The sequence below is a fragment of the Mauremys mutica genome, chromosome 17 (assembly GCF_020497125.1).
Source record: "Mauremys mutica isolate MM-2020 ecotype Southern chromosome 17, ASM2049712v1, whole genome shotgun sequence".
Taxonomy (NCBI): Eukaryota; Metazoa; Chordata; order Testudines; family Geoemydidae; genus Mauremys; species Mauremys mutica.
Genome location: NC_059088.1, coordinates 23869390 through 23893736, shown reverse-complemented (window position 1 = coordinate 23893736; position 24347 = coordinate 23869390). Strand labels below are relative to the sequence as shown.

The following is a 24347-nucleotide window of genomic DNA, read 5'->3' as shown; positions in this document are numbered from 1 at the left end:
CACAGAAAGGTGAATCAGCTTACTGGAAGGTCACACAAGAAGCAAGTGTCATGTTCAGAAACAGCATCCAGGGGTTGTAATTCCTAGCACCACAATCTTACAACCAGATCTCGCTCTCAGCTGCCCACATCAGCAGTGCTCATAAGCTGTGCGGAGCAGCCTCTTGTAAATTATGAGAGATTCTTATCCTCTTCCTCAGCATTTTCTCTTCTCTGATATGACCAAACCTGCTGCCCTAGGATTGAGGGAGGGGGCTGACAACATGAATGCTGACCCCACTTGGCAGTATATTCCACAACCAGCAATAACACTTCACACTTCTGAGGCTTTACATCTTCACAACACTTGATGGACATGAATTAAACCTCCCACTGGGGGTAAAGTAGGTCATTCCCATCCCTATACAGGCAAGTCTCATCTTACACTGGGGTTACGTTCCGCTGGCAGCCCATACGCGTATAGTCAAAATTACGTATAGTCAAAATTACGTTGAGTGTAATGGCGGAGGAATCGCCTGCACTACAAGTCCAGTATTTAAATTGTTATTTTTCTCTTTTTTTGTTTTGTTTTTGCCGATCACCCAAAGCTGAATTTGCATGTTAAATGTGCGTCAGATGAGACTTGCCTGTATTACAGATGGGGAAACTGAGGTAGAAAGGCTGAGAGAGTGACATTATTTTGCTTTGGATTTGAACCAGAGCCAAGGTTAGAATTTAGTGGAATGTATTGGTCCATAGGTGCCTAGAACAACTAGACTGAACCTTTCATTGACTCTGGCCCAGCCTGGTGTTTCTCAAGTATTGTGGTTATGCTGTGTAATTCTGGAACTTCTAGTCATACTTAGTATTGGGTTTAAATTCAGTCCTCTTAGAAAAAGGGTTGGGAACCTGTTTTTTTCTGCCCTGTGAGATTCATGGGAGTGGGCTCAACCAGCCACTAGATGTCATTGTTGATCTGTACGAACACAATGAAGCCGGAGAAGAAACACTTGTCTAGATGAAAAAAAATGCAGTAAAAAGCGTCAGTGGCTCAATACAGATTAGAAATAAATGAACACAGTGGTGTCTCAATGCCCCAGCTGTGATCGAGGCCGCACTGTGCTGGGTGCTGTACAAACACATTGCAAGAGAGGCTGTTATTGATTTATTGAGTATATCATGGGCTTGCTGCTGCTGCTGCAGTTCAAAGTGCCGTTAGATCGGGAGTAACATAAAGGGGAAACATCCATGCCACTGTCCATGCTGTACCCGCCCTGTGACTAAATGCAGGAAAGCTTCAGTCTCCGTGGCCATCAACCCAGTGCCCTGAGTCATCACGTGACATTTAATGGGGAAATCTGGTTACAATAACTATCTAGACTGTATTAATAATCATAATGAATGCAGACCTAGGGTCAAATCCATCCCTGCTATGATTTGTCCCCTACCCTTTTCAACTGGAAGACTCTCGATTACTTTTTGTTTGATGGCTCCCTTGTATATTACGCATTAACTTCCGACCCCAGCCACTATTGACCTGCTGTGTCTTACATGTCTCCTTTCAGATTTCAGTAACGTGATCAGTAAGAGTGATGTAAAGTCACTGGCTGAGGCTGACGAGCAGGAGGTTGTGGCGGAAGTTCAGGTGCGTGTAATACCTAATATTTTACATGACTCTCCCCATCCCAAAGTACTTTCAGAACTGATCAACAGGCTACATATGCTTGTCGCTGCAGCCACTTCTGGGGAATAACCTCAGCAGCCATTGAACAGTATGTGCACAACAACACTATATGCAGCAATTTAGGACTAGAAGAATGTATACATTGTCTAAAAATAATCGGCCCCAAGCTGCCACAGCTCCTGCTTCCAAACTCCTCTGCCATAGCAGGGTTGGTACGTAGCAGTCCCATAGCAGTGACTGACAGGCATACGTGCAAAAGGTGGAGTAAAAGCCATATATCAGGAACAGACTGGAAATGCCAGCAGAGATAGGAACTCTGAGAGTTGTGGAGGGAGGAGTGGGGATCGCTGGGCGTCAGTGGGGCTGTGAATCACTTACGACTTTAAGGACATGTCCCTATGTTCATGTGTTTGGGCTGAATAGCTGGTGTTGAAACATTTGCTCGCATAGGAGGCGTAAGCGTTGGTGCAACGCTCACTGTATTTATTTGTGTTTCTTGGCAGGAGTTCTACGGAGATTACATTGCCGTGAATCCACATGTGTTTTCCCTCAACCTCCTGGGCTGCTGCCAGGTATGGAAAAGGCTAATGCTCCTCTAGGGTCTCATTTTGGCTGATAGCTGGGATTGAAGGGCACCAGAACATGCTCACAGCTAACTGGACACCCTGGGAAGCTAGGATGTTCTAACGTGCAGCCCTTACTGTGGAGCTGATCGTTTTGTCAATAAATGAAAGGCCGTGGATTGGAGGTGCTATGTAGATCGTCCTCCCCATTAGTGTTAAGTGGACTCCCTGAGGGGCAGGGATGGGGTACTTTGAGCCTGAATTGCTGTCCTGCTCGGTGGACTTCAAACCCCACAGCTGTCAAGCCAACACCTTAATCTCTCAGGCGTCAGGGTGTTTGTCTTCCGTGCAGCCGCCTGGACGGTTTCAATTAGGAACAGTTCAAAGCCATTCCATAAGGCCAAGACCAAGCAGTAAGAATGAGTGAAGATGTGCATAGGGCTATTTAGAAACCTCCTAGATTGTCTCCTGGAGGAGGCAGGGAACCTGAAAGAGAGAGGAGTCAATTAAGAAAATACGAAGATCCTCACGCTTATTGAACCTCACGCTTCAGGGTATAAGCCAGTAGAGATCAGGATGATTCCTAATGTGAGTTTCTTGTGCCTTCCTCTAAATCAGTTGGTGCTGGCCACTGCCAGAGTCAGGACACTGGGCTAGATGGACCTTCAGTCTGATTCAGTCTGGCAATTTTTATGTTCCTCCAGCAGTCAGGAAGAACTCCCATTGAAATCGACAGAGGTTATACATGAGTAAAGACAGCAGGGTTGAGGCCTGTGTAAACTCATTGAAATAAAATACTTCAGAAGATCCAAATTAATTTTTTTTCCTGTGTCCAGTAAATATCTAAGAGTGCTACTGCTCTGCCTTTGAATGTAGGCTCTGGACACTAGCTGAAGAGAACTGTATATATGACTAGATAGCTTTGAAAAGCATCCACTAATTTGTGTTGTGTATCACATTTTGGACACTCAATTTGAGACCCCTATATCCTGAACTCACTTGTATCAGCACCTTCGGCTTCCTTTGACTTCAGTTTGGATTACTCAGGACCTCTGAAAATCTGGCCTCATGTTGAGCACCCCAAAAACGATGACACCCCAAATTAGCAGCTGCTTCAGCAAATGGTGGCTGCGTTCCCTCTTTCCTGACGCAGTTGCCAGGAATCAAAAGCAAGTGGTCTTGTTTTTTTGCTAGCAGCTGTGCTCATCTAAAGGATGATCCCTCTCCAATTGAAGATACTGGTAAAACTCCCGCTGACTTCAATGACAGCAGATTCAGGCCTCTTTTGATCTTGCAGTATCCTTAAAAACTGCTTTTTCTTCCTCAGCACTGTGCTAGCTTTAAGCGTATGTTTCGTTCAGCATTTGGGGAAAATCTCACCCATGTTTTTTCAGCAGTAAAGGAGCTTGTTTCACGAGACGTGGCCAGTAGTTCAGAGCCAAAACTAGGATTTGCTAGGAAAAGCACATTTTGACATAACCAAATGCAAATCAAAACGTCTTGTGCGTATTTTGGTTTTGTTGTAAATTTGAGAAGCCATTTAAAAAAAAAAAGTCAATATCCCCCGTGATGTGAAGAAGCCAAATGCACCAGCTGTTGTGCCTGGGCTCAAGAATCTCCAAAGGGAAAATGTCTAGAGACGGAAAGTGAATTGGCTCAGCTTGAGTCTCTCTCCAGGGCCGAGTGGGATGAGCAAAGTAGACTAGGGCCCTGATCCTGCAAAAGCTTAACGCACGTGCTTAACTTGGCTACCATGAAGAGTCCTGTCAATGGGACCTCATACCCGGCCTGAGCACAAGTCCTGTGGGATCGGGGCCTAGATTGTTAATACTCTCTGGGTTGTAATCATCTGTGCTGTACTTGTCAAAGCAGGTGAAGAATCATAGAAATGTAAGGTTGGAAAGGACTTCGAGGTCATCTGGTCTCCTTCTCCCGCCCCAAAGCTGAGGCAGGACCAATTTATTCTGACAGTGCCCTTAACTTAACTGGCATTGTGGAGGCCTACAATTTGCCTTGGTCAAGGTGAAAGCAAAACCTTTCTCCTCCTCTTGCTGTTTCTTTTCCTTCTGTATTAGGCTTGGGGACCCTCCATTTCTCTCTCAAGTTAACCAGAAGAGGGGTACCGCGCAGTACTGGAGTTTCTTTATGGGAGTATTCTTCATTTGCAGGGTCGCAGCTGGGATCTGGCCCAGCTGTCCAGAACAGCCCAAGGGCTGACTGCTTTGCTCCTGTCTCTGAAGAAGTGCCCCATGATTCGTTACCAGCTCTCCTCTGAACCTGCAAAGAGGCTCGCTGAATGCGTCAAGGTATGGAATTGCCCTGCACTGAACCTGGCAATCTGCTTGTACTTCCTGTCACAAATCTGCAGCGTGTAAGAGGAGAAAAATATTCTTTTGGGGGCTGCTGTTCTTTGAGATTCCTGGCTGCGCCACTGATCTGCTGCATGACCTTGGGCAGGCGGCTTCCCCTTTTGGTGCCTCGGTTTCCCCACCTGTGGAACAGGCAGGATGCTTGTTCCCTAACTCTTAGGGGTGTTGTGGAGATTTACGAATAGATTCTTGTCCAGCTTTTTGAGAACCCTGGCAAAATGCAAGGTATTCCATTATCAGTGCTTACTTATAACAGCACACTTTCTATTTGCTTCTCACTGCCTAGCACCCAGGCTGCAGGGAATTCTTCCCCTCTGCAGTTAGGACTGACCAACTTCTCTGGCTTTCTGCCCCTCCAGCAAGTGATTACTAAAGAATACGAGCTGTTTGATTTCCGGCGCACCGAAGTTCCTCCGTTACTGCTTATTCTGGACCGGTCTGATGATGCCATCACCCCACTTCTGAACCAGGTGAAAGAGCTCTTGCTCGGCTGGAAGGGATGGGAGAGGATGGGAACGTGGGATGCTGAAGTGCCCATGGCACTCTGACGCTAGCTCAGGGTCCTGGGGTTTGGTTCACCGCACTCAAGGGAAAGATTTAAAGTAAAGCACAGTTCCCTCCTTAAAAAATTCTCACTGTCTCTGGCCTAGTTTTCAGTATCACCAGATCCTGCTGGCTTCGGTGGCAGATCCAGGTGGCCTCCTGAAACTCCAGCCATTTGTGTATCCTAAAACATGCTTTAAATGCAGGGCCTAAAACGTCTTAGCCGTGTCCCTCTTAACGGATTATTTGTAGCGCCTACTTGGCAGCACATCTATCAAATGACCTTGCATCAGCGTGTTCTCCCTGCTGCGTTATGGATGAGCACTAGCATGGATTGTGTGGCGGGTGGTGGTTTTTCAAGCAGCATCGTGGCTGTGCTGCAGACTTCGGCATCGAACAGCCTGTTATTTGTCTCCTTTGATTCTTCGGGATGTGTTCGGGCGCCTGTTGGCCTGATGGTTGGGTAATAGCTGTCTCTGTAGCAGTACGTTCTCACCGGGCAGCCAGTACTGATGGTGGGACATGCTGCTGGGAGCTGAAACACCTCTTCAGTTTTCATCCAGTCCTTTTTCTCCTTCTGGCCGGGGGAATTTTCTCAGGTGACTGGATGGTTCAGTGGTTTGGAAAAGGAGCCTCTGTGCCCTGCGTGGGCACTGATTTAAATCCAACACAGGTCAGTGGGGGCAGTAAACTCTTAGCCTCTCCGGCCTGCGTGAAATGAGTTCATGGAGTCTCAGTCCAGTTCAACGGGCCAGTGCCCCAGCGACAAAAGCCACCATCACAGCCGGCCCTGAGCTTCAGCAGAGAGGCCGAGGACTGAGCGGGCCATGGGACTGACCTTCCCTTTTACCGGTAAGGCCCCATCTATGCTGCAAACACAACTGTGTCGGGAGACCTGGTTACAGCACGGCTACTCCCTGGCCCACTCCTGCTGTTCCAGCTTGTAGTGTAGATGGGACTCTGTCACCTAAAGCCTGGGACATGCACTAGTTATGGAATGTGGGAGAACCCTGGTCCCCCGATGCAGTTGTGTTTAGCGTAGCTGGATTCTCAAGAAGGTCTCTCTAGACACATTCCTGTGCTCGTTCAGCACGTAGACAGCTTCCCGCCCACCCCACCCAGATGCTAAATGTGCCTGTGGGGTGACTTCATCTGCTACTCAGATCACAAGGTAGGGAAGAATTTCTCTACTGCCCTGGGCCCTTCTGGCTCATCGACCAGAGTGATCTGGCAGTGTCAGAAGCCCAGCGAAGCCCCGGTTTGTAGGGCTAAGGACTGCAGGCAGGATAGGTCCCAGGAGAACGTTACCTATGGTACAGAGACTTCTTCAGACCCAGTGCACAGCTTCAGATGAGTGTAAATGGGGCGGCAAACATGTCAATGCTTTGATCAGCTCGCAAACTTCCCTTCCGATAACATTAGGCTTCTCGGGCTAAATATATAATGCACTGATCTCCAAAACCACCCATTCCTCCTCCTGCAGAAGAGCAAGCAGGAAACAGTATAGCTTGTAACAGCAGCGTCTCTGCAGCCAAAAATACACTCCTGTTCACGGGCAGAGAACGGGGAGATGATGACAGCAAGCAAATGGGTTCCAACAGGAATATTAATCCCCAGTGTCACGTCTTGGTGTCTTTACTTTGCAGTACATTGGTTGCTTTTGAATACAAATACAACAAGCTGTCTGGAGCCATGACTGTGTTCCTGGGTGTCGGTACGATGGGGCCCTGATCCTGGATTGGGGGCCCAAGGTGCTAACTTATTAGCAAGAATAAATGCGCTATCTGTTGCAAGATGCTGGCAGTTGGCCTGGGGAGTTTCCATTTTACAAGGCGTAAGGCATCGGGAATACTGTCTGTCTTGTTTTAAAAAACATTGGTCTTGATTCTCATTTCCGCTAACGTCTCTGGCAGTGCAGAGGTGCTTTAAAGTAGGTGCAACCCTAATTCACTTTAAGGGTCCCCTTTGGGTCCGACTACTTGTGCATGGCCGGTCATGTTGATGGTCCATGCTAGCTCTACTCTTGCTCGCTCGCTAAAAATAGCAGGGAGAGTGTGCCGTGGGACAGGCCTCACTGCAATTTTTAGCAAGCTGGCTAGAGCGCAGCTGTACGTCTATATGAGCTAACAGTCCTGCTCCCAGCTGCAATGGAGGTGTGCCCTTATGTGCTGCCAGAGTGCTCTAAAGGGACCTTATTGTAAATACGAATTAGGCCCATTATATTTTAGTCTTGATTTAAATTGGTTGTGATTTAAGTCAAACGTTTGTCTCTCCTCCCCTCCCCCCCCCCGACCCTTCTTAGTGGACGTACCAGGCCATGGTCCATGAGCTGCTGGGGATTAACAACAACCGAATTGACCTCTCTCGAGTACCCGGCATCAGCAAGGATCTCAGGGAGGTGGTTCTGTCTGCTGAGAACGACGAGTTTTACGCCAACGTAGGTAGCTGGGTGCTGTGATGGGGAGGGAGAGCTCTCAGGCAGTCTAAATTGGGGTCTGGGTTCTATTCCTGATTCTGCCACTGAGTCGCTGTGTGACCTTGGGCAGGATCTGTCCCTGCTCTGTGCCTCAGTTTCCCCACTTGTATATGATGATGATGACCGATGTCCCAGGTAAATTCATAATTATAAGCAAGCAGTGTCCCAGGCGGGCTTTAGTGCCCATTCATATTGCCGAAATTAAACCATTTTGTATCCCAGAGCTCGTCGCTCGCCCTCAGAGTGCAGCATGGGAGTATGCAATAGACCTTCCTAGAGCTTTGGGAGCTGGGGGCGGTAATTTCCAAAGAGACCAGATCTGCCGAGAGCCGCCTTCCCTCCCATCCCCCTGTGTCTGTCGTCCACAGAACATGTACCTGAACTTTGCAGAGATCGGGAGCAATATCAAGAACCTAATGGAGGATTTCCAGCGGAGGAAACCGAAGGAGCAGCAGAAGCTGGAGTCCATAGCTGACATGAAGGTAAAGAGGACGTACGCGATTGACCAGGCATCTTAGAACCAATCCACTGCAGGACATTGCAAATCACCAGCATTTACTACATCCCTGCTCCGGGCTCCGATACTGGTGACTCATTCTGTGGCATGTAGGCACCTGGGGGTGGAAGCCGTCTCTTTGAGCTGTGCTTGTACAGCCCTTGCACAGCAGGGTCCTGGTCAAGGACTAGGGTTTCTAAGTGCTACTGCAATACAAAGAACTACCACACCTGCACCCTCCTCTCTGTCTTAATAAGATCCTCTTCAGCACAGCCGCCCAGCTCCAGTGCACCATGCAACATGGGCTTCTCCAGCCTCCAGTCTGCTGTGGTTCAAGATTTGAAGTAGCAGCAACATCTGGGTGGATTTCCACTAGGAAACCCTCTAGGTGCCAAGAGAGTGAGCAGCTGCTTCCTGTAAAGATTCCTTCCAGCTGCAGAGCTCCCCCTGCAGGGGACACCATGCAGAGGTTCTCTGGGGAGACCGGGAGTACCCGCCCTGCAGCACTGATCTCACTCAGGCCATAACATCAGGAGTAACTCCACTGAAGCCAGTGGAAATGCACTGATGTAAACCCGGTGCAAGTCTTGGTTACTATCTTCTGCTTGCCATTTCCCAGAGGTTTGAATTTCAACTTCCCCATTGCAGGCGTTTGTGGAGAACTACCCGCAGTTCAAGAAGATGTCGGGCACGGTATCGAAGCACGTGACTGTGGTGGGGGAGCTGTCCCGGCTGGCCAGCGAGCGGAACCTGCTGGAAGTGTCGGAGGTCGAGCAGGAACTGGCCTGCCAGAATGACCACTCCAGTGCTCACCAGGTAACCCAAAGCCCAGAAGCCAAACCTCCTTTATCTGTTTCCAACAGGGTTGATCCTGCAGCCATTCTGCTTGTGGAACTAGTGCCAACGTCAGTGGGAATTGTGCACGTGGAACCTACGGGGCTGGGACCTCGGAGGGTAGAACTAGCTTCTCCACCGCCATCCGTGTAATTCACACAGGAATGAATCCTGAGTGATGATAACTAACACAAATGGTTGTCACAGTTTGCAAGCCACAATCAGCTGAACATGCTCTGTTGCTATATGTGGGGAGCGTCTGAATAATGCCTGAAGAGTAGGACCCTGGAATACAACTATCCTTAGCCTGTCTGTTCATCATGTGCAGCCCCCGTCTCACGGCAAGTTGCCAGTGCAGCCATGGGTGGGATGAAATGTGAGCATCCCTCTACAGTGGGACCGTTGGTGCTTACAGAAGCTCGTAGGGGTGCTTTGCTGGGGGACTTGGGTTGATTTTGCTAGAGCTCCAGTTATTCCTATTGCCCTCTGTGGCAGCTATGCCCAAGTGTCCTTATTGGGCGTGTATATTTTTGGAGTGAGAGTCCCACATCAGATTTACGAGGCTAGAGGCAAGAATGTTATTTCTCAATCCCTGGGGGGCGCTTCTGAGCTCCTTTTGAGCCAAGTGCTAAGTCTGGCTTAGCTCTTGCGTGAGCTAGGGCATGCATCATTTGCTATGTTCACGTAAAGCAGGTGGTGAGAGAACTGTCAGTTGCCTTGACTTAAAATGAGTCCTCTGGTGAATGCCCCATGCGTACAGGTGATTAAAAAGAGACGCTGTCAGTAGCAGTCCTTCCCTGGGTTACTAATACTCCAGAGATGAAGATGATTAGCATAGAAAGGATTCTGACCGTTTTCTTTTCCCCATTTGGGCTGTTTGCTTGCATTTTGCACTTCACTCGCCTTCACAGGTAAAACCAAGATTACTTCTATTGCACTGTAGGTGTGCGTGGTACTTTGACCTAACTAGACTGGTTGGTTTCATGTTGTGGTTTGCAGGCCGGGATCATGCAATGAGCTCTGTGCGAGTGAACACCTGCAGACACACGTTTTGCAGGTGACTAGATTAGTCAATTTCACAGTAGGATTTGCCGGTCTCTGTGACACAGTGAACTCCAGGTTGGGTGGAACCCTCTGTCCATGAAAAGCCCCAGTGGTGTCCATGAGGCTGCATGTGGTCTGTGGGGTCCAGCTACAGAATTGGGACCTTAGTCAGTTGCACTGATTCTCCTGCACTAGCACCATGCTTCTGTGTTTGGGTTTCCAAAGCCACAAGGAAATGACTTAAGACAAAATCAAGAGTCTTTTCATTAACAAATTTGAGACTTGGTCTGAAATTCAGTACAGAGAAGTGCAAAATACTAAGGGAGGAAAAAAAAAATCAAACGCACAGCTACAAATGGGGAATAACTGGCTAGTTGGAAGTACCGCTGAAAAGGAGCTGAGGATTTTAGTGCATCACAAATAGAATAGAAGTCAAACATGTGATGCTGTTGTGGAAAAAGCTAATATTCTGGGGTGTATTAGCGGGCGTGTTGTATGTAAGCTGTGGGAGGTCATTGTCCCACTCTGCTTGGCACTGGTGAAGTCTCAGCTGGAGACTGTGTCCAGTTCAGGGCGCCGCTCTGTACGAGGGATGTGGACAAACTGGAGAGAGTCCAGAGGAGAGCAACAGAAATGATAAAAGGTTTAGAAAACTTGATCTCTGAAAAAAGATTTAAAAAAACCCTAGACATGGTTAGTCTTGAGAAGAGAAGACTGAGGGAGACCTGATAACAGTCCTTAACATATTTGAAGACTTCTCAAGAAGATGGTGATCAATTGCTCTCCATGTCCCCTGAAGAGAAGACAAGAAGTAGTGGGCTTAATCTGCAGCAAGGGAGATTTAGGTTAGGAATTTAGATTATATTAGGAAAAAACTCCCAGGCTAGTTCCGCTCTGGAACAGGCTTCCAAGGGGGGATGTGGAATCCCCATCACTGGAGGTTTTAAAGAACAGGTTCGACAAACCCCTGTCAGGGATGGTCTAGGTTTACCTAGTTCTGCCTCAGCACATGGAGCGGGACTAGATGACCTCTCAAGGTTCCTTCCAGCCCTACATTCCTACGATTAACATTAACCAAAAAAAAAAAATAAAAAAGTCCCAAGCATTTTTATTCCTGTTTTAGATGTTGTGAAATCCCAATTTCTCTTATTTCTATTTGAAACCAACCTAAATGGAGCAAAACTATATGTCTAGTGTGTCTCTGCCACTCTTCCCTGTACACACAGTACTGGTAAAATAGCATTAACGAACTTCATAATTTATGACTGTGTCACTGAAAGAATGAACCGGCCTTACAGCTTTGAAGCGGAAAAGAATCAACGATTTCAAGCATGAAATCCAATTGTGCTCAGACTGTGTTTGGGGAAAGCCCTTGCCTGTGAGCCCTGCCCTTATTTTGGGTTTGGGTTGGTGTGTTGTTTTTTTTAACAGTATGGAGCTGCTTAACTGAAGGATTTCTTTGGCAAAAGGCTCAGAAAGGCTTGAAAAGGGACTTCTGTTTGACAGCTGAGTGTGTAGACTGATGCCCTGACCCCTTGATGGCTCATATAATTCCATGACCTGCCCCAGAATCTGACAGTACATCAATAATGATGTGTTGAGGCTGTTGACTAAACAATGCTGCTGTTTTGTTTTTTTCCCTGAAGGCGACTGTGTTATGACACACACAGAATGCAGCCACAGACTCAATATTTATCGTTTTTAAAATGCTGCTGATCTATGTGCTGAAAATATGACTTTCAAAAAGAGATTTCACTAAAATGAAAGCTATATAGTGTGATAAATGCTGTCACACAGTAGGAAAGTATTATGGTAACGATCAGCATTTGCAAAGAATTTGAAATGCATTTCTTTCTAATCTGTGGTGTTCAGTGCTCCAAGAGGGTGGCTTTGTGATATTAGCTGTCCAAATAGTCCAATCTGTAGGCCAGACCCTCAGATGTGCACATACAGAGCCCAGCATAGTTGGTTGGCGTAAATCAGCATCATGCAGTTGAAGTCAATGCAGCTATGCAGATTTATGCCAGCTGTGAATCTGGTCGATCTGTGTTCATTTGCTGTGTTCTGATAAGGATGTACTAATGTGGAGTCTTAGCCATAAAAGGGACTTGCTAAAACACCCCGTTGGAGTCCCTGGCTTATGCTGTCTCATGGAGCAAAGGTGATCTAGAAACTGTTTATAAATCGGTGTTTGAATTCTCATTGCCAGTACCACATGCACCTGCTGCCATCTTTCAGCATCTCACATCAGCAGTAACAGAGATTCTGCAAAGTGCCTAGCACGTAGTGCTAACGAAAAGTACAAAATAAATCCTGTTAGCTGGTGATGCACCCCGTGATGGAGGAGGCAGAAGAGACTCCATCTTCCGTTCTTGTAGCTGTATCAGCCCCTGCAGGGGAAGTGGGAGTAAGAACTTGTTAGGTAGCAATGATGGGGCTGGAAAACAGATGCTAAGAGCCCAATTCTCACCTCTGTCTTATCTACACACAGTTTTTGTATCAGCATAACTACTTTGGTTAGAAGTGTGTGTACAGTTGTGTCTGTTCCCCGCCCCCCGAAAAATAGTTATACTGCTACAGCCCTTGCTGTGGATGTAGGTACACAGGTATAAGAACATAACAGCAACCATACGGGATCAGACCAAGGGTCCATCCAGCCCAATTTCCTGTTTTCTGATAACGGCCAGTGCCAGGTGCCCCAGAGGGAATGAACAGAACAGGGAATCATCAAGTGATCCATCCCCTGTCGCCCATTCCCAGCTTCTGGCAAACAGACGCTAGGGACACCATTCCTGCCCATCCTGACTAATAGCCATTGATGGATCTATCCTCCAGGAACTTATCTAGTTTTTTTTTTTTTTTTTTTTTTGAACCCTGTTAGTGTCTTGGCCTTCACAACATCCTCTGGCAAAGAGCTCCACAATAAAAATGCCTTATAGCAGGAAAACTGGTTTTCATTCCCATGTGAGAATAAGCTGTACTGGTATAAGCACATTTATACTGGTGTAACTGGGGCCCCGCTAGGGAAGTATACTGTTTTAACTATACTGGTACAGTTAAAATGGCATAATGTTTTGTGTGTAGACAAGGACTTGCACTAAAATCCATTTATACCGCCATGGCAGTGTGAAGGGATGACGAGGAAATTAGTGCTGCTGGCAAGAAGCACCTTTGAGATGTGGTATCTTGTGCATGTCTTCTGGACTCAGAGCAAGATGAAAGCTTGTTAGAAGCATTATTGGAGAGAAGCTGATCCTGCTGGAAATGAACAGGCGCAAACTAGTGTACTTTGGTCACATCAGGCCTAGAGATGGAAATAACCTTGAGAAAGTTAGCATGGAGGGAATGGTGGTGGGACGACCAGCGAGGAGGTGGATAGATGGTGTGCGGGCAGATCACACTGGGAGTGTTTGATGCCAGCAACAGGTTGAGAGAGCCTCTGAAAATTCTGCTATGATGTCACCAATATTCCAACATGAATAAATGGGTTTTACTTACGTAGTATGAAAGGGATTTAAGATGAGTGCAAAGGGTGAGGTGCGCCCACCCTAAGAACCCTTGATGCAGTCAGAGTGGTGTAAACAGGCTTTATTGTAACTGAGAACTTAGGGCCTGAGCGCGCACAAATGTTGAGTAAGAACGTGCCGTGTTTTCTGATAACTGATGCTCTCTTTGGGAGATCTGCTGTGATTTTTTTAAAGTGGCCTCTAATCAAGGATGCTTCAGTGTTTGGGTGCCCATCTTCAGACAGAGCCATTTGTGTCCCAGGCTGAGCAGTTCCAGTGGAAGCCAACAGGAGCTGCAGGCCTTTAAAAATCTATGCCTAGGTGGCACTTGGAATCAAGGCCCACTGGTGAAAATATAGGTCTCGCCTCTTAATGTTCTACCACTGATTGGAACCCCCCCCTTGGCCCTAATCCTGGAAGGACCGAGATGCACCTTTATGAGCAATGGAGCAGCTGCATTATGAACCGCACACTTGAGAAACCTTTTGGAGTATTGGTCCAATTCCATTGCACAAGGTCTCCTGGAGTGTGCTGTGGCCACTTGGCTAAAGGAGACTATGGTACAGCCAGTGCCTGACTGGACCTTTGCAGTTGGCTTTTTTTTAAAACATGGAAATGCCTGTGATCAGTATCTCTTTAGCTGCGTTGCCCCAGGCTGTTCTCTGTCACAGTCTTCTACTGGTAGCATAGGGGAAAGGCCACAGACACAATGAAGAATAACCCAGTGCACCAAAGAAAGAAGGAATTGTTCTCTCTCTGATGTCATTTCAGCAGTGGATAATTTCACTTGCGCCCTAGGCCCCTGGAGTACAGTGCGTTTCGGTTATTCCTTCCCTGGTCGCTTAGTAAGTGTGACATTGTACATGAGTCTCTGAAGAGACGACTGCCTGGAAGTCTTCTCCTGTGTGGACAATTGCTTTTCTGTTTCATCTGCTGCCCGCTTTCTTATATGAATGTTGTCACTACGCACCCAGCCAGGGATCCAAAATCCGCAAGCAAACATCCCTGCAGGATTTATGCTGTGGGTGAAAGCCCATTGACATGAACAGCAGTTTTGCTGTTGACTTCAGTGGAGCCAGGATTTCACCCTACACTTTCATGGCTGCCACCTATTCCAGTTACAGCAACTTGTGTCCGTAGATGGGAACCCGTTCGCAATTCGACTCAACCAAATTTGTGCTTCCGCTTTGCCTGACTGTGTCTGCACTAGTGCATTCTGGGGGATATCCCATAGCACCTTAGCAAGGGCTAGAACGCTTGGAGGTCTGGCCTTTCCCTTTAGGAGGTGAGATCACGTTCTCTAGTTCATCACAAAGACGGAGCCTCCTTCGTTTCTGTGCCTTTGCGCTGACACAGGCTGGCTGTTCTTCTGATCCTGTGGCAGATTAGTAGTGTCTGGAGGATCCTCCAGCAGCTATCAGCCCCTATCAGGAGGGCTGCAGGCTCGTTCAGTCCTTGACGCCTGTTCTCTGGCATCCGGCACAAAGGAGAAAGTTAAGAGGTTTATTCATCCCCATGCTCCCTTAAGCTTCTGCCAACTTGGCTGTGCTGTTTGCACCGTTATCTCGACTGTACAACTTTGCAGAGTCCCACAGCAAGTGCACACTGAGGGGGGGCGGGGGGAGGAATGTATGTTGGGGATGGGGGAGAGAAGTAACGACGCTGTTTCCTGTAATGGGAAGGAATAACACTGGGCTGGTAGATCCTGGTCAAAGGCCAATTTACACAGAATATAATTGCCCATCTCAACCCCCTAGGAAGCTAATGCAATGGTCCCCCCCCTTTTACCCATAATGGAATCTGTCCCTGGGAGCCATGGTTGGGATCTGGGAGCGGAGCCACGGCTGGGGCCAGGACCACAGCTGGGAGCAGAGCCGCAGTCGTGGCCGGAGTAGGGGCTGAGGCTGGAGCTGCAGCTGGAGCAGAGCTGGGGGCAGAGTGGGGCTGGCCCCACCCTCCCATGGGGGCTGGCTCCGGCCCTGCTGCGTCCCCATAGAGGGGACTACTGAAACTCTCTATAATGTGGACCACAGCTTAAGCCTGGCCTACACTACGGATTTAGGATGACGCAAGGCATCTTACATCAACCTAACTATGGAAGTGTCTGCACTTAAATTTCACTCCTGCCAACGTGACTGCCCGGCTACAGGGATTTAATAATCCCACCGCCACAAGCGGTGTGGAGTCACGGTCGATGCACTTAGGACAGGGCAGCGTCAGTGCAGATGCTGTGTTGCTTACGTCGACTCTTACTGGCTTTCAGGAGCCTTCCCATAATGCCCTGTGCTGACAGTGCAATTGATACTAGCGCTCCTAGTGCGGACGCGCAACACCGGCACAAGGAGCAAAGTGTGTACACACACGCACACGCACACAGGCAATGTCATTACTGCCATGGCTGTCTGCTGATGTAAGTTAGGTTGACTTAATTTTGTAGTGTAGACAAGCCCTTAACAGGCAGACTCCCTGGTGGACACCTCCCGTTCTGGTTGCAGTATCATGTCCCTGTGGCAGCTAAAGCGATGGATTAAGAACATAACATAAGAACGGCCGTACCGGGTCAGACCAAAGGTCCATCTAGCCCAGTATCCGTCTACCGACAGTGGCCAATGCCAGGTGCCCCAGAGGGAGTGAACCTAACAGGCAATGATCAAGTGATCTCTGTCCTGCCATCCATCTCCATCCTCTGACCAACAGAGGCTAGGGACACCATTCCTTACCCAGCCTGGCTAATAGCCATTTATGGATTTAGCCACCATGAATTTATCCAGTCCCCTTTTAAACATTGTTATAGTCCTAGCCTTCACAACCTCCTCAGGTAAGGAGTTCCACAAGTTGACTGTGCGCTGCATGAAGATTGCATGGGAACGTAATGTAGGAAACGTGATGGCAGTACATTTTTGTTGCCTCTGGTGCAAAAACATCTTTCCTTTGGTGCTTCATTTCCTCCCGCTCTTCTCTTCTCTTCCCCTCGCATACTTCTGATGCCCTCTCACTGTCTCCTCCTCTCCCCCCCACATGCTTCCTCCTGCCCAAAGATTGCCTGAGACTTTGCCTTCTACACATGGTGTCTCTGTTGTCCTTATGCAGCAGGTCTGAAATGTGATTTACCCAATTGCTCTAGAAATGCAGGATCTAATGCGCAGGGCCAAAAAACCAACCCAACCCTTGAATGCTGTGTTTGGGGGACCCCCTTCTGTCCCTGCAGAACGTGCGGCGGCTCCTGCAGAATCCCAAGGTGACTGAGTTCGACGCCACGCGGCTCGTGATGCTCTACGCCCTGCACTATGAGCGACACAGCAGCAACAGCCTGCCTGGCCTGATGACGGACCTCAAGAACAAAGGGGTTTCAGAGAAGTATCGGAAGGTAGCCGCAGCTGTTGTCCCAGTTCTGGAAGGGTGGGTTAAATAGGCAGCAGATAGGAAAACACTGGGGGGGCGGGGGGGGTTATACTCAGCTAGTATAAATTTGTCATAGCTTCACTGGAGTCAATGGATCTGTCCCTGGGTGGGAGCTAATATCTGAATTACTATGGGATGTTGTCTGCATATCTCTCCTCCATCCTTTGTGTTAATTGTGAGCTTTCCTGGGGCGGGCACCTTATCCGCCTCGCACATTGTACAGCACCTAGCACAATGGTGCCCTGGTCTGGACATTACTATAAAATGTACAGTTAATGATCTGGAAGAACGTCTCTGCTTCTGAAGTTTGTCCCCATCTCTCTGGATACTGCTGACTTCTTCCTGCCCGAGACGACTCTTACCATGGCTCAGATGGGTGATCAGATGCGGGAGTGACGAGAGCCTTATAATTAGATGGAAATTTCTGAAGGACAATCCTGGTATTGCCTTTTGAAATGCCACAAATGGCCTTGGTTGACGTCTGCAAAGCGCTTTTGAGAGCCGCTGTGAGAAAGGAGGATGATGCTAGTCTATACCTCCGAAGCCCAGGTCCCAGTACCCACCTCTCTACTCCCTCCTCCCAAGTAAACCACTCATTTCGAACAATTCAAACCCAATGCAAAATCCCTATCCCTGCTGTTCTTATTGATTACAGTAGTGCCTGGGGCCCTGATCCAGGCCTGGGCTCCATTGTGCGAGGTGCTGTACGAACTCTCACGTGGGTAGGCTGGATTTGCTAACCCACTTAGGAGTTCTGGCCCCATGGCCTATTCGGTTCTCTGCTGCGGTGTTCCGCTTGTAATTTCTACTGGTCTCAGACCCAACACCGAGAGAGGCTTGGTTGGGGGTGGGTCCCCACGTGGCAGAGAAGTTGCGGTTTGAATAGACCATAGAGATTAAACTCCCTTCTCAGCCCTTTGAAGGCACCCCACCAAGGTAGGGCTAGGGGTACGTTGCTGGGTGCTTACGGGGGACACTTTCCCTGCACCTCTCCATGGTGTGTGTCGAGTTGGGGCTAGCTGGAGTCCCTTTCAGCTCCTTGGGCATTGCTTCAGCACCTTCATCATTGCTAAATCCCAGAAGTTTTCCTGAAGCTAGTTCCCCATGTTAATTGGTCGCTGGTCTCCTCTCTCTCTCTGGACAGCTGGTGTCAGCGGTTGTGGAATATGGTGGGAAGCGGGTCCGGGGCAGCGATCTCTTCAGCCCCAAGGATGCTGTCGCCATCACCAAGCAGTTCCTCAAAGGACTGAAGGTATTAAGAGCTCTGCCACGTGTTCCCTGGCAAAGCCCAGACAAGGACAGGGAACGTGCAGGGGACCCCAGGGGATCCACGTAGCACTGCCGTGTGGCCGTCACATGAGAGCTAGCACCACTCGACAGAGCTGTCCCTAACAGCACAGGGGGATGGAGTGCGTGCAGGTCGATGAGAGGGCAATGCCAGGGGACACCATGCACCACCTGCAGTGGCACCTTTAGTCGTTCCTCCTGTCGGCTTGTGTATATTTCAGCCAGGGCTGCCCTTTAATGAGCGATCTCCAGTGGCTCTTGCCAGCTCCGGGCATGGAGATTAGGTTGTGGGGTGGGGCCGGTGTACCCCTTCTTTCCTGGCTTTCAGAGGCTGAAGTATTTGTGCGCTCAGCATACTGCAAGGGCACGAGGCAGTTGGTCTGGGCCAACAATCACTGCATCAGTTGGCAGCTGTTGGTTCTGGATCGTGGTTTCGCTGGCCCACTCTCTCCGCTTCCTGCCTTGTGGCATCTGAATTAAAAGCACTTTCCCTCTGTATCGCAGGGCGTTGAGAACGTGTATACGCAGCATCAGCCCTTCCTGTACGAGACTCTAGATCAGCTCATCAAAGGAAAACTTAAGGATGGCCAGTACCCCTACCTGGGTCCCAGCACACTCCGGGACAGGTACGGAGGGGGCGGGCTGGGGACAGGAGAACCCCTTTGGGGTAAGAAGGGATAGTTAATACCCGTGTCCAGTATGCTCAGTAAACATCGTGATGTTTTGTTGAATGACAACTATATGATGTGGAGGGGACTCCATAGCACTCGGTCTTGGCCTATCGACGTAATAACGTCAGAGTTAGCCCAATGCTGAGCGTTTCTGGAAATCTCCCCCTATATTTTTCCCTTTGCCTTCAGACAGCCGCATGCATGGAACTGCCCTGTAGCTCTGCTTTAAGAGTATTAGCCTGTTTGTCAGTTTGATTCCTTCCAGTTGCCTCGAGACAGCAGCGCTCTCTAGAGGCAAAGCAGGGAACTGAAACTTGGTCTCTATTTCCCAGCTCTGACACTGGTTTGCTGTTTGACCATAGGCAAGTCGCTTAACATCTCGGTGTCTCAATTTGACCAAGGGCAAGTCATGCCTGGGCACCCTGATTGCCTTCTATGATGAGATAACTGGATACGGGGAAAGCGGTGGACGTGATGTATCTTGACTTTAGCAAAGCTTTTGATGTGGTCTCCCAGGATATTCTTGCCAGCAAGTTAAAGTATGGATTGGGTGAATGGACTATAAGGTGGATAGAAACCTGGCTAGATCGTCGGGCTCAACGGATAGCGATCAACGGCCTGATATCTAGTTGGCAGCTGGTTTCAAGCGGAGTGCCCCAGGGGTCGGCCCTGGGGCCGGTTTTGTTCAACATCTGCATTAATGATCTGGATGATGGGATGGATTGCACCCTCCGCAAGTTTGCAGATGATATTAAGCTGGGGGCAGAGGTAGATACGCTGGAGAGTAGGGATAGGGTCCAGAGGGCCCTAGACAAATTAGAGGATTGGGCTAAAAGAAATCTGATCAGGTTCAACAAGGACAAGTGCAGAGTCCTGCACTTAGGACAGAAGAATCCCATGCACTGCTACAGACTAGGGACCGAGTGGCTGGGCAGCAGTTCTGCGGAAAAGAACCTGGGGATTACAGTGGACAAGAAGCTGGATATGAGTCAGCAGTGTGCCCTCGTTGCCAAGAAGGCTAACGGCATATTGGGCTGCATTAGTAGGAGCATTGCCAGCAGACTGAGGGGAGTGATTATTCCCCTGTATTCAGCAGTGGTGAGGCCACACCTGGAGTATTGTGTCCAGTTTTGGGCCCCCCACTACAGAAAGGTTGTGGACAAAATGGTGAGAGTCCAGCAGTGGGCAATGAAAATGATCAGGGGCTGGGGCACATGACTTATGAGGAGAGGCTGCGGGAACTGGGCTTAGTTAGTCTGCAGAAGAGAAGAATGAGGGGGGATTTGATAGCAGCCTTCTATTGCCTGAAGGGGGGTTCCAGAGAGGATGGAGCTCGGCTGTTCTCAGTGGTGGCAGATGACAGAACAATGGTCTCAAGTTGCAGTGGGGGAGGTCTTGGTTGGATATTAGGAAACACTATTTCACTAGGAGGGTGGTGAAGCACTGGAATGGGTTCCCTAGGGAGGTGGTGGAATCTCCATTCTTAAAGGCTTTTAAGGCCTGGCTTGACAAAGCCCTGGCTGGGATTATTTCGTTGGGGTTGGTCCTGCTTTGAGCAGGGGGTTGGACTAGATGATGTCCCGAGGTCTCTTCCAACCCTGAACTTCTATGATTTCCCTGTCTGTAGATTGGGAACTAGCTCACAAGGTGGGTGTGAGGCTTTACTGCAATATTTGAGAGCCTCCCTTGAGAGCCGCTAGCACTGCAAGTGTAAAGTGTGATTATTCCAGCTTTTTGTGCAGCTACTGATGGATCAGATCTCTGGCCAGTGGAGTCCGGGCTTGCTGGAAGAGTTAGAATTTAGTACCGCTCTTCCCAGGATGGTGCAGTCAGGAAGGGGAATGGGGACAGACTGGTGACGCACACAGATGGACGGACAAACCCGGCTACACTCCCTCCCTCTCTAGCTGCCCTCCTCTGCCCTGGCACTAAGAGAACAAGAGTCCTTGGAACTACCGGAGAAATGTCTCGAGCGCTCTCTTGATCACACAGCTTCTCTCTGACCTGCTGGAGTGGCCGAGCAGGGTGAAGGCTTAAAATGACCCGCTCTGTTCTTTGTCAGCCTGGTATTTGCTAGGCCACGTGCTGAGCTGTATTGCACTCAGGCACTTTCAGAGAGCCTGGATGAGATGTGTAGACCACTGCCCCTTGCCTCCAGGGTGTTCATCTGCTGAAGTCACCGTGCACCCTAACCCCATTCCAAGGCACCGGGGCCTTCTTTGGAGAGAACCAAAAAGACTCCAATGGCTAACACCCTCCTGAGCTGGTGGTGGTTATTTCTGGTGAGAATCTGACCTTTGCCCAGTGTGGCTAGTAAGCTGGCTAGTAGTCCTAACTGAAAAAGAATGGGTCTGCCCTATGGCCATGAAAGGCAGGTATAGGTTCCAATGATTTAATGACATCTGAGAGGAAGTCATGGCCTTGTGGTTTAAGGCACAGGATTGGGAGGCTGGAGACCTGGTTTCTATTCCCAGCTCTTGGACCAGTTACTTAGGGAAACTAAGGTATGGAGGGGTTATCTGTAAATCAGAGTTTCTGCTTCTATAATATACTGGTTCAGGGTGTTCAAGCCACCTCTAATGAACGATCTGCTTAGAGGATACGAGCCTGCCATTGCTGCAAGCTTCGAGTTATTCCTTTGGCTCCCGTAGTAGACACCTGTGCCTCTGATGCTGAATACCCTAGGTTCACTCTCTGTTGATGAACCCCGGTGGGTTGGCACAGTGAAGTGCTCGGCGACCCTCTGCAGAAGGCGCTTTACATGCAGAGTGTTGCACCGATCATCACTTCCCTCACATGCTGGATCCTGCCAGCTTTTATCAGCAGCTGCCACATTTTGCGAGCTAATAATTTTCAACAAATTGGGTGGCTGTTGCAGGGCAGGCTGGGTTAAATTAAAACCGCAAACTCCTTTAGAGCAGAAGGGACGCAGACTTCGGGCTCGAGGTTCAGTGGGAGGGGAGGATGCGTGTCCAAGAATGCTCGTTAATTTCTCTGGCTCTGGGAGGTACACCCTGCACGGCTTTCGCTTCCTTCCTTAGCCCCACCATAGGGTGTCGCGATCCAGCTGACACGAGTGAAAACATATTTCAGAACGGAAAGGCATCCAGATCCTAGCCTGACAGCCAGGGCCATTAACCACTTTATTTCTGAGTGAGAAAAGAATTATGGGCACAAGAGATGAATTGTTTGTCTACGTGCCAGGAAATCTCTGCCTAATGCCAGATGCTCCTTTAAAAATCCAGCAGTGGATTTTGCGGCTTGTGGAAGGGGCTGCTGGAAAGGGAAAGGCATCTGATTGTCCCAGGATGGGGATGAAGGCAGCAGAAATGCAAGTGTGTCCCTAGGAATGTCAAGAAATGCAAGTCATCTCCTAGGAAATGCTCCCGCCTGGCCCTTGAGAGATTGCTCTAGGCTGAGATGGGACTTCAGTCTCTGTGGCCTCTTCGCTCAACCTGCTAAAGGGGCCAGTTCTGTTCTCTTTGACATGGGCATTTGCCCAGTGACTCTGAAGTGAGACCCACCAATTCATTTCACACAGGCCATAAAACAGCAATAACTGTTCCCAGCCGCTACAGATCTGGGCTTGATTGGAGCCAGTGAGGTAGGGGCAAAGGGTTCCTTGAACCAGCTTCGTTTCAACCCTCTGCCATTAAACATGCTGGTTTCCAACGAGATGCCCCCAAAAGGGCTCGTCTCCAACGGGACGGCCTAGAATGCAAGAATCTGGCCTTGGGGATTTCCTGAGGGTTTAATTTCCCAATGAATAAGAAGGTCAGAAACAAAATATAGCTAAGCTGGACGAAAACCAAATTTCCATCTCCCCCCACCCCCCAATAGTACCAGCCTAACCTCGTAACTGATATAATCAACACGGGGAGTCCTTATGCCTTCAGCAAAATAAACAAACCCCAAAGGCAATGGCAGAGATACCAAACCATATTCGGCCCTAAGCTCTTCAGAGCAGGTCTTCCCGTGGGTTAGTACAGCACCTAGCACGGTGATCCCAACTGGAGCCTCTGGGCGCAATATTAAATACCGGCTGCATCGTGGAGCCTGACGCAGATTGTCCGCTGGAGGCTGTAGTGCAGGGGTGTGAGATTAGCTGGGCCGTCCCCGGACAGTTAGGTGTACCCAGAATGCCAGCACCTTGTTGCAGCCCCTTGGGATTGTTTAGAAATACAACTCTTGTCTCTCTCTGTCAGCGGGAGACAGTGTGGCCTAGTCCACGCAGCATTTGGCCTGTGTCTCAGGAGACCTGGGTTCTATTCCCAGCTCGGCCACTGGCCTGCTGGATGACCTTGAGTAGGACACAGCCCTGCCCTGTGCCTCAGTTTCCCTATCTGTAAAAGCGCTTTGAGAACTACAGTTAGATGTGCCAGATAAAAGCTGGGGGTTATTTTCACCTTTCTTAAAGTACAAAATAATTAATTCAGTGCTTGATGATGATTTTTTTTTAGGGCTGGCCAATAGATTCTGAAAGTTACAAGGCAGCTGAAAGTTGGCCTAACTTGGTCTTGTCCTGCTTCCAAAGGGACGGGAGTCCTCTTGGCAAAACCCACTAGCACAGCTGGCCATGTCGGCTGAAAGGCCAAGGACCAAGTGGGCCGCGTAAGCCAACCTGCCGCTTGCTCCCAGATGAAGTCAGTGTATTTTTCTCTCCGTGCCACTGTGGCACGAGGTTCAGCAGCACTGGCTCGGGGCAGAGCACCCCCTGGAGATTCATGCACCGCGTCCTGCTGCACCACTTGCTTGATCTCCGGTTCCAGGCCCACCTTGCCTCACAGGGCTGGCTCAGAGCACTGGATGGTCTGCCTGCAGGCACTGATGGGGGAGAACGTACCCCAGTTTGTTTAAGGTGCTGGAGCACCGGAAATCCAGGACTCAGTGTACAGATGGCCCGGTGGTTACGCTACTAGCCTGGGACTCAGGAGACCTGCATTCAGTTCTCTGCTCCTGTCTGATTTGCTTAGGGTACGTGTACACTTCAAGCTGGGGGTGATTCCCAGCCCAAGGAGACATACCCATGCTAGCTCTGATCAAGCTAGCGCGCTGAAAATAGACGTGTCGGTGGGGTGGCGGGACAAGCTAGCCAACCCAAGTCCAGTCCCGTCTGAGAGCCTGGTGATGTACTTGGGCGGGGAGCCCCGGCGGCCCCTGCACTCAGTCAGACCTAGTGCAGGAATTATAAACACAGCTCTCGCTCTCTGTACGATGGGGATCATAATCCAGCTCTCCCATAGAGGATAAATATATTAGATTGTGAAGTACTTAGGTTCCAGGGTCAGGGGGGCCACAGACGTACCTTAGATAGCTAGATTGATGGAAAATTAATCAGGCCTTAAAATCTATTCCTGAAACATTCCAAAGGACCTGAGAGAGGAGCCACCTTAAACTTATTATAAACTTCACAACATTGATAATACATGTCAGGGAATCCCTTAAAACCCAGCCCAGGGCAAACAGACTAGACTGTTGCCGCTTGTGGTTTCAG

General features: G+C 49.2%; 1 protein-coding gene across 2 annotated transcripts in view; it reads left to right on the top strand.

Annotated features, from left to right (window-relative positions):
- Nucleotides 1–24347, top strand: part of VPS45 (vacuolar protein sorting 45 homolog) — a 55186-nt gene that overhangs the window by 5507 nt on the left and 25332 nt on the right. For both annotated transcript variants that reach the window (XM_044990911.1, XM_044990910.1), the window contains 10 exons: nt 1544–1623; nt 2166–2234; nt 4394–4531; nt 4954–5064; nt 7440–7574; nt 7982–8095; nt 8758–8925; nt 16702–16860; nt 18040–18147; nt 18687–18808. In XM_044990911.1, the coding sequence (XP_044846846.1) occupies nt 1544–1623; nt 2166–2234; nt 4394–4531; nt 4954–5064; nt 7440–7574; nt 7982–8095; nt 8758–8925; nt 16702–16860; nt 18040–18147; nt 18687–18808 (1204 nt within the window). The remainder of the gene's footprint in view (nt 1–1543; nt 1624–2165; nt 2235–4393; nt 4532–4953; nt 5065–7439; nt 7575–7981; nt 8096–8757; nt 8926–16701; nt 16861–18039; nt 18148–18686; nt 18809–24347) is intronic.